The following is a 17,114-nucleotide window of genomic DNA, read 5'->3' as shown; positions in this document are numbered from 1 at the left end:
AAAGAAGTAGTCCGTAAATTCGGAGCTATCATGGGGATGACGTAGTAAGTTTTCTACTCGAGGTAGCATTAGGATGTTAGTGGTCTAAGTTCTATTGTACAAACTTCAATTCTTTCATAGTGAATTTGTTTTTACCTTGAGGATAGTTAGGTTAAATCCTTCCTAGGTTTTTTACCTTGAAATTGTTAGTTTCATTGGTTTTCCTGAGTCATCATATTGTGGTCTTATTTATATTTCTGCTGCTTTACATGATATGATTTTATTGTGTTAAAATAGATCTGAATAATAAACCTAATAATCAACTTGATTAATTAATTAGGTTAAGCAATCTAGTTTATAGGGGTCTAAAACTTAACAATATTACCTTACCAAGTACATTTCCTAATAAAAACATTTTTGTGTCGATTGTCTAACGTTTTGAATATATAAATCGTTAGTAACTTAATGGTTTTTCATGTGCAATTCAATGGCCATACTATCCTGTCTTTTGGTCCAATGTTTTAATACATGGAGCTTGTCTGTTTACAACTCATGTAATTAAGTTCTGAAATTTATTTTGATATCACAAATCAAATGTAAAGGCTGTCTGCTGTTGAGGACAAAAGTTTCATGCCACATGGCTTTATTTACACAAAATGACGCCAAAGCCCATGGTCCAAAACCCATGGCGATATTATCTCATCAAAGCCCATGGTTCAAGCTCATGGCATATCATCACATTTTTAGCTCATGATCCAAGCTCACGAGTCTCATCGGGGGAATTTTTGGAGTCGTGGTTTGGAGGGCTAATAAGTATATTCAGTAAAGCTCCAGCGGTTCAAAGTTGATAAATAAAACATGTTGCTCGGCATATCTTCTCCAATTTCCTGAACTTTGATGAGTCAGTGTGCAATAAGTAATATCTGGTAAGTCTCTTATATCACATAACACTTAAAATGATAAACTCCCCATTGCTCTTTACTTAAAACTTAATATTCACCATATATTCTAATTATATTATTTCATATAAATTATATTATTATTTTCATTTAAATCAATCCCAAACACATAGCTAAACCTTATTGGCTATTGATGAGAATGCAAAATGTCATATTTTTCTCCCTTAATGTTTAGTCTTTTATACTTATTTGGTGCCTAAATGTACTCATTATTCTTATATTTTGATTTAGGATGCAAATTGAGACATTAAGTGCAAAACGTAGCTAATTGGGCGATTTTGGACAATTTCGACATCGCTTCGTAATCTGGGCATAACCCTCTCATCCGAGCTTTGATTGAGATAATTCAAGATGCTATGGAACGCCAAGACAAAGCTCTACAACTTTCATGTTTTGAGTTTTGAGAGATACAGGCTGCATCAAGGTCGAAATCGGGCTTGAATTTACTACACCTGCACTGTTGACGTTCTGGAATGTTCCTTTGCTTGAAATTCTAATACCCAGATCTAATGCGGTTTATTTTCGGAAGCCTCCAGATCTGATGCACGAAAATTCCAGCTGAAAAACACCACTTTCCTAGTTATATTAGGACTTTGTTTTATTTTTAATATTTTTTCTTAATTAGTCAGATTTGGATATTATTATTTAGAATATTTTTAGGAGATTTTGTAGGCTTGGGAAAGGGGGAATTAACGTGTAAAATGGGGAGGAAAAATTAGACTTGGTACACGCCTCTCTCTCCCCTCTTCTCTAACTTCTCTTTTGAGTTTCTATCATGGCTCTGCGTGGCTAAAACTTTTATACTTGGTCGAAGGAAACTGAAGCCTTGGAATCAATAAAACTATGAGATTTAATTTGTTTATATTGTTCAATTTATGCTTTGAATATCGGATGTTTTTTTTGTGCCTATTTTCATGATTGTCTCATTTAATTACTAGGAGGCCTACTAGTTTATTATTCGTTTCAATCTACTGCTGGGTTAGATATCAAATCTATAATTGTTTGATCTCTCTAATTTGTGAAGTAACCAAGATTTAATGATTTGGTGCGTCAGAAATTATTAGATCTTAGGAAGAACGCTCGACTAAATTAAATGCAACCACTTGTACTTGTGTTGTTTAGCTTCATCGATCTCTCTAATTCTTAAGGCTACTGCTAGATTAAACCTTTAGCGCTTGTCTTGGGTTGTTTAGTAGTTAGGGTTAATTAGATCGCTTGTTTTCTAATTAACTGTGACTAATGAGAGATAGGAAAATAGTTCTAACGGTGAATTTTCAAAGTATGAATTAATATATTTGCATCAATGATCAGTTGTAAAATTCCGATGGTGGATGTTGACTTAGACCAAGGTTTGTTCTCTTGATTGATTTTGATACTTTGATTTAAATTGTTCCTTAGTTGTTTTTCTTAAAATTGTTTATGTTATACGCAAAACTCCCCTCCCCATCCTTGTTCACCTAGCATAAAACTAGGCTAGATACTCTTCGTGGAAACAATCCTTACTCACACCACTACATATATTTTTAGGAGTGTAGGTTTTATTTTTGGTTGCTTGTGATAGCACACCAGCTATCTCTTAATATAAGAAATCTATTTAATATCTCATCTAGCACTAAATGCCCTCATTGCTCTCCAAGATTTGGTCACAATTCAAAGAAACCATAATTACATCTTTAAAGCTTCATCAAATATCAACCAATTAGTTTATTACATACTAAAAATGTATTGTATGAAACCATAGACTAAACATATATTTTTTCCAAAAGAGGAAATTTAGCCAAAAGTAGCAGCAAAAGCTGCCTTAACTCCAACAGCAACTTAGGCAGTTGACACATGTCCTAAAATGACATCACTAGCCTGTTAATGGTTAATCCCAGCAACTATCTGCTATACCAAAAGAATTAAGGATCCTATAAAAGAAATCCTACCAGTTTAAGCCAAATCTTTAGTCTCCAGCTGCAATACTATAAATTGGAGGATCCCATAAAAGTTATCTTACCATTTTCAACCAAACCTATGAATTTAATGCTGATTTTTTTCCTCCAGTAGAAGCTATCATTCAGGTGACATCATCTAGCAGTGTTAGCTACTGAAGCAGCTACTATTGTGCCGCTTACAGCTATGCCAGCTACTGTACAACTATGACTAATAGCTGTAATGGCAACTCTAGCAGCATAAAAGTTTCAAATTTCTTCTTTTGGATAAAAACCAAAAACTAACTAAAGAAATCATTCATTTTGCTAAAAACCTTTCCTTATTTGCTAGCTATTCCTTCAACCAAATCCCATTTAGTTACATACTTGGCTCTATATAAAGAGGACTAAGCCACAACTCTTCCAAAGACACACTAACACCACTATCCATCGCTCCCATACTCTTTTATTCTGAAATATCATCACCTTGCTGCTCATATCTCTAAACATCTCTTTCTCCATTTCTCTTACAAAATTTCTCTTTTTTAGAAAGCAACATAACCCATGACATAACACAAAAAAACACTCCAACAGCAACTATAAGCTCATGTATTTATTATATTTAACCTTCATATTATCTATCTCATGCTTCCATATATTTTACAAACACATTCCTCACAAACTATCCACACATATTTCCTACATATATTTCTAATATATCTTACAAACACCATATCTCACAAAACATATATATTTTTTAGCATCTCCATACATCTTAAAACATATCAAACACTCTTCCAAGAACATTTTATCAAAAACCCTTCTCATAAAAGGCATATAATTATAATGCCAAAAATCCTTTTTATGAAAGGTACAAACTTATAATACTAAAGGTCCTTCTCATGGAAGAAAATATTGTTCATATTTGACTAAAAACTAAAAGAGCATTACATGAGAAAAATCATTTAAGTGCATGATAAAGGGAATAAACTTAACCAACCTATGCACACGGCTGGACATATTCTCTCTCCCTCTAGTTGCACCCATTTTTCCTTCTCAATCATGAAGTCACCATGAAAGGACTCATAATATCATACTATACTGCTAAACTCATTTTATTATACTGCTGAAATGTTACGTCCACTGATGTTATATTCCTGGAGCCACAAACCACATAAAGATAAGTCATTATGTCTTTATCTCTAAATTTACATTATTGAATATATTTTACTTCATTACAAGTATACCATTGAACTTATGTTATTATGCTGCTGGAGTGTTATTAGCTCACTGACGCTATACAGCTAGAACCACAAACCATATTAAGATAAGTTGCTATATCTCTTTTTTTTTTTCCTTTTTTTTTTCTTTTTTTTTTTTTTGATACAAGATAGAATTTCTACTCTAACTTAATTTAAGTGTATATGTGTGTGAAGCTCCCTCTTGGAGACTTGAACCCCAGCTCTTGTCCCCCACACTCCATAAGCATTTATACTTGTGAAGTAACCACCGCACCAAGGGTGCACGATGATATATCTCTATCTTTAAATTTGTGTTATTGAGTACATGTTACTTAATCATTAGTGTACCACTAATTGCAAGTTACTCTAATAATATCTTACTATTTAATAAACATGGATTCACTAATGAATATAAAAATATTGACAAGTTGAACCCATCCCACTGCTGGACATACTTATTTGGACATAAACTACCGTTGAACATATATAATATTTGGACATTAACCATAGCTGGACACATAATATTTGGACATGAACCACTGCTGGACATATATTACATGGACACCACAGCTGGATATGGATTATTCTGCACTCACCCCATTATTGGACATATGACATTTAATTAATATTGGACATCACTTAATATACATAACTATAATATTCAACTCATCATTTAATCAAAGCTATTATGCTAAATTATTTATTTCTTTCAACCATTATCACAATTCTTAGATTTTGGACTTTATCTATTTTGTAGGCTTAAAAATGCTCCGGATGCAATTGGTCTATGCACCCCAATTTCAAGTTCCGGATGAAACTCTCCAAAACAAATTCGAGTCTACCAAAGTCACCCTTCTAGCAGAAGACACGTGGTTACGCGCAAAAACGGCCCTCGTCATCTGTGAACCTTTTATATAAACTAGTGTAAGCAATGAGATGATATATGAATTTTTTATCTCTAAGCTTTTTACACAGTTTACACTTTTTGACAATCAACTTTCAGCTTTTGTAAACATGCCATTATATTTTAGATGCACTATTTATGGGTAAAAAGAATGTATTTGTGGGGGATAAGAGGATAAGGCCCAAGTTAATGGGCCGAACACCCACGAGAGGACTGTTTCACATCCGAAGAGAAGGATGCGGAGAATGCAAGGCCCAGGGTGGATTGGAATCCTCTTGGTAGAGGATCATCACTGTCCGAGGAGGATATCTCCAGTCCGAGAAGGACATCTCCTGTCCGAGGAAGATGCTTCATTCTGATATGATGTCGGAGACTAATTGAGTAGGGGAAAAGCCTGATTGACTATCCGAGGACTCCACCTGAACAAGATAAGCTCAAAGCATATTCATGAACGATAAGGATGAGGAAATATCTGAGGGAAAGGCTGCTGCCACCGTATTCAATGCATTGCAACAGCTTTTCTGGCCGCATTTATGTGGAGAAGACCTCTGAACAGTGCCTCCTAACCTACCGCCACTCACATAGAGATGAAAAGAAGCTGCCTAACGTGACAGGTACTTGAGCAAGTTCATGGATGGGAAGCACGTGGACGATGGAGATGAGGGTGAGAGTGATTATATAATAGAGGGAGAGGGTTTGAAACAAACCATGAAATGTATGGAAACAGATGAATAAATAAAAGAAAAGAGTGATAATCCTTTGTTACGAATCCTTTGCTAATTCTAGCTCTTTGACCCATACTCTACAAATTAATTGTCTTTGGGTTTACGTAGAGAATTTAGACCCTACAATTGGCGCCGTCTGTGGGAAGAGCTTGAGAGGAAGGGAAGAGTAGCAACGGTTGGTCATAGCTGGTCAAGGGCAACAACCGGCAGAATCTGGGGCCTCCCAACATATTGACCCATTTCTTAACCTGGAGCGGAGGCAGGACCGTGAAGGTAGTGTGCATACTACCCACACTGATCGAACCCAGCCTCGAAGTGGAAGTCGCGTTCCCCATGCAGAGAAAAACAGTATGCAAATAGAGATCGAAAGATTGAAGAGAGAGTTACGCCATGAGAAGAGGAAACACACTGTAACACTCCCTGATAATGACTGGGACAATGGGCTGGATATTACCTATGAGCAGAATTCTCAAACTCCAATCAGTGAGACTTTCTCGTGTGAGGCTGAGCGCCCTCGTGAGAAGCGATCTCGAGGACCACCATATGGAGGGGTGGGCAATGATGCCATGAGTAAGGCCCTGAGTCAGATTTCCAGGTCACCCTTCACCCGTAGGATCGAGGGAGCGGAGATGCCTCGGCGTTTCAACCAGCCAACTTTTACTATCTATAATGGCAAAACTGACCCTGTGGAGCATGTTAGCCATTTTAACTAAAGCATGGCTGTCTATGCCAAGGATGAAGCTCTGATGTGCAAGGTATTCCCCTCTAGTTTGGGTCCTGTAGCCATGAGATGGTTTGATAACCTGAGGGCCGATTCCATCGATTCTTACCAAGAGCTTACTCAAGCTTTCGGTTCGCGATTCGTCACCTGCCGAAGAGTGCCCAGACCCTTATCCTCTCTTCTGTCCTTAAGCATGCGTGAAGGTGAGACACTAAAGGCGCATTCAGATAGGTACTGGGAGATGTTTAACGAAATGGAGGGCAACTTCGACGCCATGGCCTTGGAGACGTTCAAGTTGGGTCTTCCCACTGATCATGGTTTAAGAACGTCCTTGTCCGGCAAGCCAGTTGTTAGCATGCGCCAGCTTATGGATCGCATTGAGAAGTATAAGAGGGTTGAAGAGGATAGGCAGCAGGAGAAGGGTAAGGATAAGGCTACCACCCAGGATAGGAAAGACTTTAGGTCGGATCGCTACAATAACAATAAGCCGAGGAGAGATTTCGCTGGACACTCAGGTTCAGCAAATACCCAAGCAGTTAGCACCGTGTTCAAGGAGCCCGTTCATCAAGTCCTGGATAAGGTAAAGAATGAACCATTCTTTAGATGGCCGAACAAAATGGTGGGGAATCTGGACAGACGCAATCGTAACGTCTATTGTCAGTACCACCAGGATCACGGGCATACGACTGAAGACTGCAGAAGCTTATGGGACCATCTGGACCAACTGGTCGGCGAAGGTAGATTAAAGCATCTTTTACATCGCTCCAGCGGAAGAGAAGGACAGCCGATGTCGGATGCCGAGAAAGGGGATTCTGCAAAACCCCCTTTGGGTGTTATCAATGTTATTTTTGCGGCACCAGAAAGGACAGGATATCGGCCGTCAAAAGTCATATCTGTGGCTCGGTTGCCGGTGGGAGATGCTGATATGAGTCCGAAGAGCCCTGGGCAAGCTGTGCCCCTCGTTCTAGGCTTTTCAGACGAGGATAAAGCTGGGACCATTCAACCTCATGAGGACGCCTTGGTGGTTACCCTCAGGATTTGAGGGTATGATGTGAAGAGAGTGATGGTAGATCAGGGCAGCGCAGTAGAGATCATGTATCCTGATCTTTTCAGGGGATTGAATCTCGTATCCAGTGATTTGACTCCATATTGTTCCTCTTTGATCAGCTTTGAAGGAAGAATGGTTATGCCGAAGGGGCAAATACGACTTCCAGTGCAAGCAGGCTCGGAAATCGTTGAGGTGAATTTCGTTGTGGTAGATGTTTACTCCCCTTATATGGCAATTGTAGCCAGGCCCTGGTTACACACGCTAGGGGCTGTCTCTTCCACTCTGCACCAAAAGGTCAAATATCCTTCCGAGGGGCGTGTTTGCGAGATACGTGGAGATCAGTCCTCGGCTAGGCAATGTCTGGTGGCGGCCATACGACATGGATCCGAGGATGAACCTTCTGAAATGGCGGTTAAAGACCTATAGCAGTTAAAAGGGCGGTTGTCGCTTGTCGGCGGGCAGGATGAAAGCGTAAAATGTGAGGACTTAACGCGGGTCTTGGTTGGGGCTGATCCTGAAAGATACTTTCAAGTTGGATCCCAGATACCTCAGCCAGAAAAAGAAGAGCTAGTAGAGTTCCTTAAAAGGAATATGGACGTATTTGTGTGGAGTACCTACGAAGCCCCGGGGGTAGATCCGGAGTTCATTTGTCATCATTTAAGGGTTAACCCTCTAAGTATACCAAAGAAGCAACCTCCTCGGAGGCCATCTAGAGAACACGTCGAAGCAGTCAGAGAGGAGGTACGAAAGCTCAAGAAGGCTGGGGCTATTAAAGAAATTTTTTTATCCCGAATGGCTGGCGAATACTGTGGTAGTAAAGAAGAAAAGTGGAAAGTGGCAGTCTGTGTAGACTTCACGGACTTAAACAAAGCCTGCCCTAAGGACCCCTTCCCTATGCCGAAGATTGATCAATTGGTAGATGCTACTGTCGGCCATCCTCGGATGAGCTTCTTGGACGCTTTTCAGGGGTATCATCAAATCCCCCTTGCTCCAGAAGACCAGGAGAAGACCGCTTTTGTTACCCCCATTGGTAACTACCACTATAAAGTGATGCCTTTTGGTCTGAAAAATGCAGGTTCCACGTACCAGCGGATGATGACCAAGATGTTCGAATCACAATTAGGCAAAAGCATTGAGGTTTATATAGATGACATGGTGGTTAAAAGCAAGCTTGTTTCTGAGCATTTGAAGGATCTCGATACGGTTTTCGAAGTTCTGAGAAAACACAAGTTGCGCTTAAACGCGTCGAAATGCTCGTTTGGAGTTGGTTCCGGCAAATTTTTAGGCTACATGGTCACGCATAGGGGAATCGAGGTCAATCTTGATCAGATAAAGGCTATCCAGAATCTACAGCCTCCTCGGAATCTGAAGGAGGTCCAAAAACTAACAGGAATGACGGCTGCGTTAAACCGATTTATATCCAGGTCTGCGGACCGATGCAAACCCTTCTTCTCACTGACTAAAAAGTGGAAGGACTTTGAATGGGGTGAAGAATGCGTCTCGGCTTTCCAACAGCTTAAGGATTACTTGTCTCGGCCGCCGATTATGTCTAGCCCTGAGCCAGACGAAGTTTTGTTTGCCTATATTGCAGTGGTCCCTCATGCTGTAAGTTTAGTACTGATAAGAGTTGATCAAGGTGTACAAAGGCCGGTCTACTGTGTAAGCAAGTCGCTGCATGAAGCCGAGATCAGATACCTGCCGTTGGAAAAGGCCATTTTGGCCGTAGTGCTTGGAACGCGGAAATTGCCTCACTACTTCCAAGCCCATACTGTCGTCGTGCTCACGCAACTTCCGCTTAAAACAATACTTCGAAGTGCCGATTACACAGGGAGGATAGCCAAGTGGGGCACCATTCTAGGGGCTTTCGATATCAAGTACATGCCTCGCACGTCGGTCAAAGGCCAGGTCCTTGCAGATCTGGTGGCCGAATTTACGGAGCCCAGTATGGAAGATATAGCGGTAATGCCGAGCATGGATGAAAAATCGGTTGACATGGTTTCCCAACAAGACCCTGCTCACTGGGAGTTATACGTAGATGGTGCTGCGAACAGGAAAGGTTCTGGAGTAGGCCTGGTCTTGACATCTCCGGAAGGAATTATCATTGAAAAATCGCTAAGACTAGATTTTGGAGCGACTAATAATGAAGCCGAGTACGAAGCCCTATTGATGGGAATGGTTATGGTCCGAAAAATGGGAGGAAAGGCCGTGGACGTTTTCTCGGATTCAAGATTGGTTGTGGGCCAAGTACAAGGAGAATTTGAAGCCAAGGACGAAAGGATGCAAGGATATTTGAGCCGAGTTAAACATCTGCAAGGGAAATTTGAATTTTTTAGCTTGCTCCATGTTTCCAGAAGTAGCAATGCACATGCAGATTCCTTGGCTACGTTAGCCACCTCCTCGGATCAGGGTCTGCCGAGAACTATCCTCGTGGAGGATCTTCATGAGCCCACTGGAATAGAAAGAGAAGCAATCCAAGTACACCAGATTCGGGAGAGTCCGTGCTGGATGGATGCCCTAATCGGATTCTTGAAAGATGATATCTTGCCGGAGGAGCGAAAGGAGGCTGATAAGATCCGGAGGAGGGCTGCCAGATTCTGGCTGTCCGAAGACCAAAAGCTATACAAACGTTCCTACTCAGGGCCATATCTGCTGTGTATTCACCCAGAAGCGACTGAATCGTTACTAGAAGAATTGCATGAGGGGATTTGTGGGAGTCATACCGGAGGCAGATCGTTGGCCCACAGGGCCCTTACCCAGGGATATTGGTGGCCAAACATGCAGAAAGAAGCCCGCGACTATGCGAAGAAATGTGATCAATGTCAGCGATTCGCACCAAACATACACCAGCCAGGGGGAGTCCTCAACCCTTTATCCAGTCCATGGCCGTTTGCCCAATGGGGTTTGGACATAGTCGGTCCATTCCCTAAAGCTGCAGGGAACAGAAAATATCTCCTGGTCGGCACCGATTATTTCACGAAATGGGTCGAAGCTGAGCCTCTTGCCAATATCCGAGATGTGGATGTGCAAAAATTTGTTTGGAAGAATATTGTAACTCGTTTCGGAATTCCGCATACCCTCGTTTCGGACAATGGCTTGCAGTTCGACAGTAACTCGTTCCGGACTTATTGTGGCGAACTGGGCATCATAAACAGATACTCTACTCCCTCCTATCCCCAAGGTAATGGACAAGCTGAAGCAGTCAATAAAGTCATAGTTAGCGGCTTAAAGAAGAGATTGGATGACGCAAAGGGAAGGTGGGTTGAAGAGTTGCCGCACGTGCTCTGGGCTTACAGAACCACACCTCGCAGGTCTACTGGGGAGACCCCTTTTTCAATGACTTACGGATCTGAAGCTGTCATTCCTTTAGAAGCTAACTTCCCAACTCTGAGAACCAGTTTGTTCTGCCCGGACAACAATGGTGAACTTTTAGGAGCTGGATTGGATTTAATCGAAGAGAGGAGAGAAAACGCAATGGTCCGACTGGCTCACTACCACCAAAAGCTTAGACAAGGCTATGACGCCAAGGTCAAGCTAAGACCCCTAGAACCCGGTGACTTGGTGCTCAGGAAAGTGGTCGGCACCACGAAAATCCCAGCCTGGGGAAAATTAGGACCAAATTGGGAGGGGCCATATCGTAAAAAAAAAAAAAAAAAAAAAAAAAAAAAAAAAAAAAAAAAAAAAAAAAAAAACATCTAAGTAGGGACTTCATAAGGAGGATCCGAGGTTAATTTCTCTTCGGCCAAAAATTCACCCTTGTCTTGCTTGGGCTCAGTGGAGGAGACTTGATCACCTGGCTGTGGAAGACCCTGGTTAGGCTCGAGGATAACCGAGGGGTTTGGCTCAGTCAAGGGCAGCTCAGATGCCTCTGGGAGTTGGGCAGGGGGAACATCATCTGGATGCTGCCGAATATCTTCGCCATAAAAGATATTCTCTGGCAGTCTAAGAGTTGAGTCAAGGGGCACTCCAGCAGCATCCAGTGCTTTGCCCCAAGTTAGATCGTAGTAGTCCCGAGCAACTGCAGCAAATTGCTCGGTGAGATCTTTCTCTGTTGTCTCCACCCCCAACTGAAAGGACGCCCTCTTCTCAGCTTCAGTGGCCTCCTTAGCTAGCTGGGCGTCCTTCTGAGCCTCCTCGGCAGCCTTTTTAGCCTTCAGCAGCTCGGCATGAAGCGCCTTAGTTGTTTCCCTTTCAGCTGCCAGATTTTTCTGGGCTTCACTTAGCTGCCTACGCTGAGACTCGGCCTGGGACTCAGCGTTCTTTAGACCAGCATCGAGGCTATCCCTTTCTTGGGCTACTCCTTTTAGCTGCTCCGAGAGCTTGGAAATCTCTCCCTTCAGGCTGTCCAAGGCTTTCTCTGCCTCGGACCTAGCTAGGACCTCGGCTTGGACTTCCACATGAGTCTTGCGATTCCATTCTTCAGCCACAAAGACTTGCTGGGTGATCTGAATCAGATGGCAGTATTAGTATACAACATAGAAAACTCGCATTATAGCTAAGGAATGGAATGAATATACTTACCATGGCCAAATCCCTCTTCAGAGATTTGAAGAGTTCATATTGGCTGAAACGCCTATATGAATCCATGTCTCGGGGCAAGAGAAGGGGTTGCTGCAGAGCCTCGGCTATCAATCCAGCACGACCCCCGTCATAGTTCCTGACTGAGGTCTCCTAGGGAAATGGGACCCCATCGAGCTCTAGCCGAGGAGACCATATGCGTTGTCCTCGGCGCACCTCGGCTAGTGGAGGCTCTTCTCTACTCTCCACCGAGGATGCCCTCTTTTGTTGGGGCTCCTTGATCACCTTCTTCTGCTTGTTCTTAGGTGGCAACCCCTTCTCCTTATCTTCGGGCTCCATCGGCCTCTTTTTTTTTAAGTCCGGTATAGGTTTGAGAGCCGGGTCAATGACCTGTGCAGCGGGAGGAGGAGGAGGCAAATTTGTTTCGGGGCGAGAAGTCCCCGTACCCTTGACTTCAACTTTATTGCTCCTTCTCTTTAGGAGCAGCCTCAAGTCAGACATCTCTTCCTCTGAAGAGTCTTCGGGGACTGTGGTCAGCAACAGAGGCGGTCGGACACAAGAATGTCTGTCAAGTTCCTCTTCGGAGTCCGAAGGAATTATGTGGACGCCCCCTTCGTCTTCCCCTTCAAACTTGAACCTGTCAATTTGTGCGTCTAGGGAGGCGGACGAGGAGCCGACCCTTTCTCTCACGGTCGGCTGAGCAAGGGGAACTTGCTGAACCGGTCGGACGAGCAGCGGAACACCTTGGGGGTTAGGGTGTGGAACTGGTGCAAGGTCGTAGGGCGCTAGGAAATTCTTCCGAGCAATGTCTATCCTCCGCAACCTATAATCGCCCTCGGTAATTGCGTTCCCCGCTGGCTGGACGTCTGCCTTCTTAGGAGTGTAACCGAGAATGAGTGGGACGGACCTCAACTGGCCGTCTTCGCTGACGTATATCTCCGAGCACAGCAGGTAGTTGAGGGCAGGCACGTTGGTAAGGCTCAGCCGAGGAGCAATATGTATCTTATCTGTAAAATAAACACACCTGGTCAGTTCAGAAATCAGATACAAGGATAAACAAAGGAACGACTACTGAAAGAAAAAGCCCTAAGACTATGGTTAAAGACCCTGAGTCCGAGAAGGCACACCTGGCTCTCCTGGCTCGGTCGGACAGTGTAGACCATCGTGCCATGTGCCCGAGACGATCAGATAATCGTCTTTCATCCCCTTATTGGATTTAGGAAGGCAGGAGAATAGCCTCATGACATCGGAGCGGGATTTAAGGTAATAACCCCCCCCCTTTTTGGCCACGACACTCATACAGGTGTACTAAATCGTGCCAAGTTAGCCCTAAGCCTAACTGTTCATTTATGGCATCAAAGGCCCCTAAAATTTTAAGGGTGTTGGGCGCGCACTGGTCGGGAGAGAGCCTATGGTTACGAAGATAGTTTAGGGTCACGGGACCCATAGGAATGGTCATTCCCCCTTCAATGAAGGCGATTATAGGAATTATGACCTCTCCTTCTTGTCGGGTTAGCAGTAGTCCCTCCGGGGGGCAATATCTGAGATTTACCCCTTGTGGGATATGGTGGGTTTTCTTGAAATCCTCAATCAACGCTGGATTATCGACGAGATATTGGAATTTACCCATTTCTAAAAGATTAAACGAAACAGTAAGGAAGGTGGTGTTAGTGAAAGGGAATGGCAGCCGAGAACAAGAGAAAGGTGTAGAAGGCACCGAGACTTACGCTAGCACGAGTAGAATGAATGCCCTAACTCGAAATGTAGTTTGGGGTAGGATCCTAAAAGCAAAGAACACAGAAATCCGAGTAGGCGTGAAGTAATTTTGAAGAAGGGAACTCTCCGGAAGCTCTGAGAATGCTCTGAACGTTATGAAAGTGTTTAAAGTAAGAAAAGTAACTGCCTGCAGAGGTTTATATATGGGACAAATGGAGCGGTATCATTCATCTCGCTCGAGTTACGAGGGTAAACCCTACCCGTCTGATCAATAATCCACCGTTGGATGCGAGGGACACAGCCGCCTGAAGTAGTTGATACGCTACTTTGGGAAGGAGAGATTTGCAGCAATAATAATGAGACGCGCGTCTCCACAACCTCACGCGTGTGAACAGGGGCATTCTTGACCTTTTACTCCTGTTGGTCTCTTTGGTTTTAGTTTATTTTCATTTTTATCCCCTCATTCCCACGTACCAAATCAAAATTTTATTTTTTCTTCCCGTTTGCGTGGGAAAAAATGAAATTTTGAGGGGCTATTGTGGGGGATAAGAGGATCAGGCCCAAGTTAATGGGCCGAACACCCACGAGAAGACTGTTTCACATCCGAAGAGAAGGATGCGGAGAATGCAAGGCCCAGGTTGGATTGGAATCCTCTTGGTAGGGGATTATCTCCAGTCCGAGGAGGATATCTCCAGTCCGAGGAGGATATCTCCAGTCCGAGGAGGACATCTCCTGTCCGAGGAAGACGTTTTATTCTGATATGATGTCGGAGACTAATTGAGTAGAGGAAAAGCCTGGTTGATTGTCCGAGGACTCCACCTGATCAAGATAAGCTCAAAGCGCATTCATGAACGATAAGGATGAGGAAATATCTGAGGGAAAAGCTGCTGCCACCGTATTCAATGCATTGCAACAGCTTTTCTGGCCGCATTTATGTGGAGAAGACCTCTGAACAGTGTCTCCTAACCTGCCGCCACTCACACAGAGATGAAAAGAAGCTGCCTGACGTGACAGATACTTGAGCAAGTTCGTGGATGGGAAGCACGTGGACGATGGAGATGAAGGTGAGAGTGATTATATAATAGAGGGAGAGGGTTTGAAACAGACCATGGAATGTATGAGAAACTGATCAATAAATAGTTGAAAGAGTGATAATCCTTTGTTATAAATCCCTTGCTAATTCTAGTTCTTTGACCCATACTCTACAAATTGATTGTTTTGAGGTTTATGTAAAGAATTTAGACCCCACATCTTTTATGATGTTTCGTATTTTGAAATTGTTGCTTGATATCTTCATTATCAATCTTACTAGTTACATTTGTTTCAATGTATATAGTCATGCAATCATTCATCTACTAATTTTCCATTTGATTGATTTATCTAAAATTTCTTATGATCTAAATGAGTTTTTTCTAAGGTTTAAGATTAGCAAATTCTACTTTTGTTGTTGGGCTAATTAAAATTTTTTCCTAGATTTTAGATCAAATTAATTTGTTATTGAAATTTTTCTGTGTTTAAAAAGATCAAAATATTGTCAAGATGATTATATTTAAGTTTATTTCAATTGTGCTTAAGGTTAAGGTGTTCAAATTTTTATTTTAAATGTCAAAATAGGAAAAATAAAATAAAAAAATATTATAATAATTTTTTTTTTTTGGGTTCAATTCAGGGGGTTCATTTGAACCCCCTGGGCTCCAAGTGGAGCCGCCCCTGGTTTTGAGTTAAATTTTGTCCTTTTTAAAAAAAAAAATAAATTATGCTTCTTAATAATATGTTTGGAAATTGACATATTTATTTGATTTAATTTTTTTTGGGGAAAACTTTTACTCGTTAACAAAGGGGAAAATAGTAAACTAATTTTTTTTTTCTAACTATTTAGTTAGTTGGCCCGGTTGGGAAACTATATAACATAGTAGCATCTCGAGTCTTAGAGACTCGATTTTGGCCTTCTAAATCGAGTCTTTCAGACTCGGTTTTTATGATATGAGTTGGCAACATTTCCAGGTGGAGTGCACGTGGAATTCGAGTCTTAAAAACTCGAGTTCCACGTATTGAACTCGAGCCTAAGAGACTCGGTTTGCTAAAAGTAAAACCGAGTCTCAAAAACTCAATTTTTGACTGACTATCAACGGTCATTTCTAGTCATGTCTCACCACTGGGCACACTGACGTCTTCACTATTAGTCATGTCTCACCACTGGGCACACTGACACTATTTTCACGTTTTGTAACATTGGGTCATGTCTCACTGGCACCTTCACTATTGATCCATCAGCTAGTGAGATTTTAGTTTGCATTGTGTTCACTTTCACTTTCACTTTCACTTTCACTTTCACAGCAGCTGTCTTCCCTCTCTCACTCTCCCTCACAGTCTCATACAATCCCAGCACATCCTCATGTCAGGTAAGGGTCTCTCACTTAGTTGTTTGTTGTTTGGTTTTGATATTTTGTCTTTAATTTTTTTTTTTTTGCTTGAGTATAAAATTATAAACATTGATTTGGTGATGTAATTGCTTCATTTTGGTTTTGCCATGTACTAAAAATATGAAATGTTGCTCCAAAAAATAAGAGCTGCCCCCTTGCAAAAAAGTATTAAATAAGTACTTAAACGTTGAGTTCTAAAAAATAATTGTTACAAATTTACACTCATCAATTATCATCTACTAAGGGAGACAACTTTGGCAGTGAAACAAGAATGCTGATTTTATGTACCTCAAAATTGCACAGGCAGACCATTTCGGTCCACTTCGGTCTCAAGATAAGCTCAAAGCATATTCATGAACGATAAGGATGAGGAAATATCTGAGGGAAAGGCTGCTGCCACCGTATTCAATGCATTGCAACAGCTTTTCTGGCCGCATTTATGTGGAGAAGACCTCTGAACAGTGCCTCCTAACCTACCGCCACTCACACAGAGATGAAAAGAAGCTGCCTGACGTGACAGGTACTTGAGCAAGTTCATGGATGGGAAGCACGTGGACGATGGAGATGAGGGTGAGAGTGATTATATAATAGAGGAAGAGGGTTTGAAACAAACCATGAAATGTATGGAAACAGATGAATAAATAAAAGAAAAGAGTGATAATCCTTTGTTACGAATCCTTTGCTAATTCTAGCTCTTTGACCCATACTCTACAAATTAATTGTCTTTGGGTTTACGTAGAGAATTTAGACCCTACAGTATTATTTTGAGAGCTTCTGATCCTACAAACTGTGTAAGCTTATAAGGACAATCAACAAGGCGGCTGGGTTGTCATATCCCGGGAGTGGCACGAACAATGTTATTAGTGTACTGCACCAGAAATCTTATAAACGGCGTGTATCGTCTCAAGAGAGTGATCTGGTTCACACCTCAACTCTGCTATCTAAAAACTCATGAATTGATGGTAAATTA

The 17,114-nt window shown here is 42.0% G+C and overlaps 2 protein-coding genes across 2 annotated transcripts; both read left to right on the top strand.

Annotated features, from left to right (window-relative positions):
* Positions 1–6,437: 6,437 nt before the first annotated feature.
* On the top strand, positions 6,438–7,484 carry LOC111991155 (uncharacterized). Its single transcript, XM_024022938.1, has one exon. It carries the CDS (start codon positions 6,438–6,440, stop codon positions 7,482–7,484), a length of 1,047 nt encoding a protein of 348 aa, XP_023878706.1.
* A 798-nt stretch (positions 7,485–8,282) lies between these two features.
* LOC136062578 (uncharacterized) lies at positions 8,283–11,128 on the top strand. The gene is made up of 2 exons (XM_065761787.1): positions 8,283–11,015; positions 11,057–11,128. Exons 1-2 carry the CDS (start codon positions 8,283–8,285, stop codon positions 11,126–11,128), a joined length of 2,805 nt encoding a protein of 934 aa, XP_065617859.1.
* Positions 11,129–17,114: the final 5,986 nt, after the last annotated feature.

Source organism: Quercus suber, unplaced genomic scaffold, assembly GCF_002906115.3.
Source record: "Quercus suber isolate HL8 unplaced genomic scaffold, Cork oak 2.0 scaffold_429, whole genome shotgun sequence".
NCBI classification, from domain to species: domain Eukaryota; kingdom Viridiplantae; phylum Streptophyta; class Magnoliopsida; order Fagales; family Fagaceae; genus Quercus; species Quercus suber.
Note: the sequence above shows the minus strand (reverse complement) of the source record. Positions and strands in the feature narration are given on the sequence as shown.